Here is a 7,765-nt window from a genome sequence, read left to right as displayed (position 1 = left end):
TCGTGTTTTTGAAATTTTCTTACTTTTTTACTAACACGCAAATTTTAAAAAATGCACAAACATAAATTTATGTTTATATTTTTCTTTCTTTTTTTTAATAGAAACTTTTACCCCCACTTATGTTGATTACTCTGCGCAATCTCTGTATACATTCTAACATTGGAGAATGGCTGATGTTAGGCAGAAGTGACGGAATTTAATTAAACGGGATCCGAATGTTCATTATGTGCGTGTTTTGCGATTTAATTCCAAATTATGAATCTAATATTGTGCTTATTATATTGTAACCATGGCTACTGCTGCTGCAACCACAAATGGTGAAACAGAAGACAAAAATTTGTGGCCTGAATTTTGTGAGAAAAATGCTCGTGTTGCTGCTGTAGATTTTGCTCAGAATTATCGTCTGTTTGTTAATGATCATCCAAATGTTGGGAAAACAGTGAGTAACCAGGAAATAAGTAAAAAATTTATCGATTTTTTCCTCGAGTACTTTGATCTTGAAGTTAAAAAGAAAGTTGGGGAGAATTCAGTTGCTGTAAATGGACATAATTTGCAAGAAGGTTCTGGTGACTCAGGAGGAGCCAGAAGTCGACCAAAAACCCAAGAAACATCTCAAGAAAATATTCGTGGTTTAGTTACTAATCATGATGACTATAGTGACTTATCTGATCCAGAAGGCGAATCTCCGAAAGCTCACCCGCGAGCTTTCTTCAGACGGTTGTCTTTTAAAGGTTTAAAACGAGGTAAAGGTTTGTTTCACAAGCAACATTCAGACGAAGTAGAACTTTCTCACCATCATGATAGACGTTCTCGGTCAGACAAACATGAAAAAACGAAGTTGGCAAAAATTATTGTTGAGTGTGTGAAAGAAGGCATTGTCAGTTATCTAACTGGCGATTATTTAGATGGTAGGCAGAAGTGGGAAAAGTGTAGACTTTTATTAATTAAAACTACTGGAGGTTACATGCTAGAGTTCTATTCACCTCCCAAGGTAAGTATTGCTGAATTATATCCATGTTTTCATTTTATGGTCAGTTGAATTAAGAGTGCTTATCCTTTGTTGAATATCATAAAGATGAATTTTAGACTTTTCAGAACCTAATCAGATCATTTATGCAACCATTTTCTAACATTTCAGATATGTTATCCTAAGGCTTGAAGAGGCAGAATGTGTATCACTTAATTAGCACAATTGTTTCTAGTCCTTAAGATACCTATTTCTTCATACAACCAAAAACACTTTTTATGGCCAAGACTTCTTCAGCATTTAGAAGTGGTTGAGAACCATTCCTTGCGAATTTAATAGCGGACAGTGAAAACCATCCCCATAGATGCCATGCTTCTGTTGACTGGTGATAGGCCCCTGAGCGCTTTGATTCAAGAGAAACCTTTAATTCTTTGGTTAAAGATTATTAGAGTTCCTAGCTGCTTGTCACTATGGTAAGAGGATAGTAGAGACTTAAATAGAAAATCAAAGACCCAGATGGGCTTCTTTCAGGGAATTTTGTGACTAAAAGACTCATCACATTTAAACTTCGAACCAGAGTGCCTTGTTCCATTGCAGAACCCAACAGTTTCAATATCAGTTCAAATTAATCTTGGACTCTGTCCAAGTGTTTTAAAAAACAATATAAACCCTTCCATGCTTAGAGCCTTGGCATTTGAAGTGTTGGACACTTGCTTCCCCGAACTTGAGTGGTTACAGATTTATACCGATAGGCCTCTACCGCCCTATAACCAAAACGCAGTTGCCGGAGTTTGCTTTGAGATGTTCTCATTTTATGTCCCTGTGGGACAAGTTACTGCGTTTGACGCAGGGGTTGCTACGATCTGTACAGCAATAGCTTATCTTCATTGCCACCTAGACAGTTTCACAAGAGCAGTAGTACTCTCTGATTCTACAGCTGCCTTGATGGCTATTGAATTTGATAACCACCCTTGACACATAACATAATGGATTGTCGTCATCCCCTCCAGAATCTAGCATTTCTCAAGAAATCCATCGTCCTCTAGTACTGTACTTCTGTGCACTGTAGGGTACCAGGTAATGAGATTGCAGATTACCTGGCCAAAAAGGGTGGTCTAGTCACACAGAGTATTCTACAACCAATGCCTTTTTGCGGCATTAAAAACTTGTTAAAAATGCAGTTAGGGGCCCGTGCACAAGACAAACTTAATACCCGTGTACTCCATAAAAGCTGGCGAGATGCTGTTCTGATGTTAAGTAATGGCCTAGGAAGCAGAGCAGTTGCTGAATTATGCCTGGCCACAGACCATGACTGCCTTTGAAAACACCTTTTCAGAATCAGAGCCGTTCCTTCTCCATCATGTAATCTGTGTGACTCTGGAGAGAACATGGGCCACATTTACCTACTGCACAGTACCGCGCTTTGCAAAATCTCCCTTGCTGAGTGCTATTAGGAGGCTATAGGGCAGTTCTCAAAAGGTGGGAGCAAACACAGACCTCAACTTTGAAGCTGCAACACCAAATAACTTTCATTTTAATTAACTCAAAAATTTTTGAGTTAAATTATAATACTGTATAGAGACAAGAATTGACATAAATTATGGAAAAAAGGCTCTTTAAATGCCCTTAAAAAAATATTTTCTTTGCTAAAAGGCGCAATTTTGGAAATACCCAAACGTTAACTGAGCAAATGTACCATTAAAGAAAAATTTTTTTAAATTATTTCCATACGTTTCAAAAAAAATTTAAAGGTATGAATCTTACACTGTATAATTTTTTGCTAATATTTTACACAAATAACAAAAGTAAAGACAGATTATTCACTTTGTAAACGATTTTAGAAAATAGTAAGTTTGAAATTTTATGCATGTCCAAAATTTACGATCTTTACAATGCTATTTTTTGAGAACTAAGTATATTATTTTTTCATTTTAAAGGTGTTTATCGAGCCTCGGAATCAATTTTTAATTGTTTAAAAGTGTTTTCATAAGCTTTTATGCAGTATCTTAGAAGAAAAATAATTTTTTTTAAACGTACATGTGAGATGTCCAAATGGCGTTACGATCTTGACGCCGATAATTCTGTCCATTTATTCATAATTTTTGATGATCTACTGTCTTCTAACCTCAATAAAAAACGTTATTATAATGTTATCTTCTTTAATCCATTGGTATTCTGCATAATTAATATGTTACACATTGAACAATACATAAATTACAGTAGAAACATGGCTGCTTATGATCGAACCGAAAGCCATTTTGCGCTAAAATCGCCAAGCAAACCTCCGTTGCCGACAAAGCTAAAGGTTACCAGATGGGAATTCCAATTTGACAAATGTAGTTTATCGTCAGCTGTACCAGTTTTGGCGACTTTATCACCTGCGCTAGCAATTTTTTTTTTTCCGCTTTTATTATTTTAGAATTCTTTTTCTCTTCTTTCTTTTGGAAACATAATTTAACGATCTCCAAATAGAAATACGAATTTCTTTCTTCAATAATTTTTTTAGACATCATTTTAATTCTTATGACATTAGAAAAAATATTCATTATTAAAACTGATGTCACGTTTTACAATTGTATTATTTTTAATTTGAAGCTTTTTTTAACCTTGCATCAATTTCTTCAAAATCATTCCAAAACTTTATTAAATGTAAGGAGCAGCATGTATAGCCATTCAAGTATTTCATTAATATCCTCTTTATTATTAAATTGCAAAATTTAAAAAGTAGTAAATAAAGTTTTCATTGGAAAAGTTAAAAATCAGATTAACAATTGTCAAAAATGGTGAAATTTACGTTATGATGATGTCCAAAATCCGTTACCTACAGGAAAACAATGTCCAAAATCTGTTACCTACAGATTGCTGATTTAATTTGCTAATTAACAATTTTTACAAATACCTGCTGTCTTTTCATGTTCATATATTGTGTTCTAGGTATGCGTACTATAGAATAAAATCAAAATTGATGTCAAATTCGAAAATTTTTGAAATTGCTCAAAGTTAACTTTTTTGTTCCCACCTTTTGAGAACTGCCCTATAGACAATATGGATTAATGAACTTTGTTGCAGTATTTTTTTTATGTTCTCTGTTCCTCTTTTCTTTTCTGTTTCCTGTTATTATACTGTTCATAATCTGCCTTTGGAAATTAAAAAAAAAAAAACTTCTTCAGCATGTCCTTCCATTCTGCTTTTCTTTTTCCTTAGTTTGCCATTTGGCTGCTCTTAAAATCCTTCTCAATACCCACCTTTGATCAGGGTCTAGCTTTAATATATAGGTTTCACTTAGCTTTATAGGCCGGGGTCTCAAAAACCCGGGTTTTTTTTTAAAAAAGCCCATGGACCCAGGGTTTTTTTGGGTTTTTTCAATAAAACCCAAAAAAAAAACCCAACTAAAGCTGTTTTTTTTTTTTTTTTTGTCTTCTTTTAGGGAAAATGTGGAGTAGTAGCATATTGTAGCGTAACTATATGGACAAAGCACAAAAATTGTCTTGGGGTAAAAAAGCTGGAAAATTCAGCGTTTTCTGAAGAAAAGTAAAAAAGACAACAAAACCCAAGAATGGTGAAGTTTCTGATTTTTTTAGTTTCCATGATTATCAACAGTTAAGGCAGAGTTACTTCTCGAGTGATAAAATCTATTGTTCGTTTGTAATTACTACATTTTTTTTTTCATTTTACTTTATTGTATTTCATTTTGTTATGCAAAACTACTGTTGAACCTCAAGTAGTTTAAATCCTTTTTTACTGAATTCCAGCTTAATCAAGACATTTCTTTGAATTTTTTGTTGCCTGTTTTCAGGGGCGGACTGGCCCTAAACTTTTAATGTGGAAAAAAAAATTCATGCCGGCCCCATCTAAAAAGGTTTGGCTGTAGTTTTCCAAACCTAAAAAGTTTCTAGTGTGTTTTTTTTTAAGAAAAAAGGTTCCTCCAGCACCTCCTCACTTTTCTCCCTCCGCTGAAATACCAAGATTTTTTTTTTTTCAGAAATCCTTATTTAACTTTTCATTTCAAGCAAACTAGTGGACAGATTGATTTAAACCAAGCATACAGCAAACGCCCATAATATAAGATGATATTTCAAGGATCTAACTTTCTCAAAAATATTTGCAAGCTTAAATTGCTCTACGCAATAAAAAACCACTGTGAAAACTGTGTGGCTTCTTTGAAAATCCGCATTTAAGAGTATTTCGTTTATGTAAAAGTGAAAAAAAATCTTATTTAAAACAAAACGTAATACAGTTGAGGCAGTGAGAAGCAAAGGGGTGTAACTAGACATTTTCAAGTTTTGAGTAAAACTCGCATAAAGATTACATTCTAGGTATGCTTTCATTGAATTTTTTTCTAAATCATGCTGTACAGCGGCACCTACCAGGGCTGCTAGCAGAGCCGTGTCCAAGGGGAGGGTTTTAGGGGTTAAACCCCTCACATTGGCGAAAAATAATAAGGGAAATAAAGAAAATATATGTTTTTCTTTTTTGGCTTAAATTAATTTTAATGTAAAGTTTGTGTTCAGCAGGGGTTTTTTTTTTTTTTTTCTTAACTTTCTCTCTTTTCTTAAGTTTTTCTGCAATTTACAACTGTTAAAGCTTGATCAACTGAAATAATATTTAGGAAAAACTGAGATGGAAGAACTGCTGAATGATCTATCAATGCAAAGCATTAGTATTGCTTATTGTAAGGAGGTTATGATGAATTTAGCATGTGTGCTAGCAATGAAAATGCATTAGTGATGGTGTTTGGTAATGTAATTTGCATTTGCAATAACCTCTTTTTTGTTTAGTTTATTAAGCATTATTTCAGTTATTTAGAACATAAAACCTGGCAGGGCCGTCGACAGGATTAATGGGCCCCTATGCAACTTTCTTCAGGGCCCCTAACTTTTTACTTGAATCTCCTCTTTCTTCGCTCTGCTTTTACATAAATATCTTAAATATTGTCAATGGGTCTAGGTCTAATAAAAAGTTTTTTTTTGTTCTTTTTTTTAACTGAAAGTTTTTTTGGAACAAATCTGATATACCCCCCTCTTGGCGACTTTTTCCTGTTGGCGCCAAAAAAGCGTCGCCAAGAAAACTATGTATGACGTCATATGTCATACATCGTTCTTAGCGATGCTTTTTTAGCGCCAACAGGAAAAATTCAAATTATGTCATTAATTATTTAATGAAATTAATGCATTAATTTTTTTCCGTTGTTTCTCCGGGATACGAGCCCTCGGTCTCATAGTACTTTCGTAATGAGACCTCGGCTCGCCGGCCCTGCCTCGGTCTCATTACGAAAGTACTATGAGACCTCGGGCTCGCCAGGACCTCGCTGCCGCTCGGTCCGTTATCCCTCCGACTTTTAATATACATCACAGTCGGATATAAGTCACAGATCTCCTCCGTTCAGTATACAATAAAGTCACAGATTTTATGTGAAATTAACACCATTTTTGTGCTACAAAAATGCCAACCAGACCAAAATACAAACTACCAGAAACACACTAAAAACACAATAATTCAAAATATGTTCACTTACCTTTTTTACTTTTCTTTTACTTCCTCACGTGAGGCAGTGCACATATGTTCCGCTCTTAGGGAAATTATCCCATTTTTTATTATCATTACTTTACAAAAATATTTAAATTATGTTTGTTTTGACAAAAAAAATTCCAAAAAAACAACCTTATTTTACTTGTATTTTGTACTCCACCCAATTAATTTCGCGAATTTAAATATAAAAAATCTATTTAGGACTCCGGTACGTCCAAACGTTGGACGACCTGACGAAAAAGAAAAAGAAGATTCATTCAAAAATTTCAATTGATACATTTGGACAACATCACAAACCGAACTCATAATTAAAATAGAAAATTCAACTAAATTAACATTAAAAAACAACAAGAAAAAGAATACTCTAAAATAAAGTTTGAATTGAAACTTTATTTTAGAGTATTCAACTTAAAATCTCCCTAAGAGCGGAACATATGAGCACCTACCTCCTACCACACTTCGAGAAACTACTTTCCAGCGTTCAAGTTGCAAAACCAGGGTTGCCAAGTTATCGCCTTATTGGCGATTTTCGTATCGAGCGAAAAATTAAAATCTCGCCAAGAGGGGGGCATATCAGAGGAGAGCCGTTTTTTTTTTCTCAATTAAAATTGCTTTGCTGTGCTTCTTCTTAATCAAACTTTGTAATGTTATTAAAAAGAGATTCTTGTATACAGGGCTGGATTTTGACTTAGTGGGCCCTAGGCTAGTTTAAGTATGGGGGACCTTTTTCGTAGCTCGGACAACATTATATTAGTGGCAAAACAGGCTTTTTTAAGTTTTTTTCCCAACTATGTGTCTTCCTCTGGCACATATAGCGATATAGCCGTGAATGTGTTTTTAAAAAATGTTTTGTTATACTGTATTTTTATTTATTATTTTTTTTTACCTTGGACGAGCAGGGTTTTCAGGACAGTTATACAGGGACCTCCTTTGAGTTGAAGGTAGAATACCTCAAATTTGAGGGGGTCCGGTCGTTTCTCCCCCGTAAATGTATTTGAAAAATGCATTAAAAAATTCTGCATTTTGAGGTCTTTTAAGAGGTAATTCAAACTACAAAAAATCAGCAATAATAGGAGAACAAAATACAGAAATGTTTTAAACTTATGCACTCTTTTGCAAATTAAGGCAATACAAAAGAAAAATTGCCCTTGGTTCAACAAATCGTTGATATTTATTGACAGAGAGGAAAAGCGAGAGAGAAGAAACGATATGACACAAAGTCTATCACTTGCTCACATCGACTTTCGGTTACATATTTTATTTTTCGAC

At 34.3% G+C, this 7,765-nt stretch overlaps 1 protein-coding gene across 1 annotated transcript in view; it reads left to right on the top strand.

Annotated features, from left to right (window-relative positions):
* The first annotated feature begins 162 nt into the window (after positions 1-162).
* Positions 163-7,765, top strand: part of LOC129217234 (SH2B adapter protein 1-like) — a 42,973-nt gene continuing 35,370 nt past the window's right edge. The window contains exon 1 of the mRNA XM_054851507.1: positions 163-991. Coding sequence (XP_054707482.1) covers positions 290-991 — 702 coding nt within the window. The 5' untranslated portion in view covers positions 163-289. The remainder of the gene's footprint in view (positions 992-7,765) is intronic.

Source organism: Uloborus diversus, chromosome 2, assembly GCF_026930045.1.
Source record: "Uloborus diversus isolate 005 chromosome 2, Udiv.v.3.1, whole genome shotgun sequence".
In the NCBI taxonomy this organism is placed as follows: Eukaryota; Metazoa; Arthropoda; class Arachnida; order Araneae; family Uloboridae; genus Uloborus; species Uloborus diversus.
This window is presented reverse-complemented; position numbering and strand designations above follow the sequence as displayed.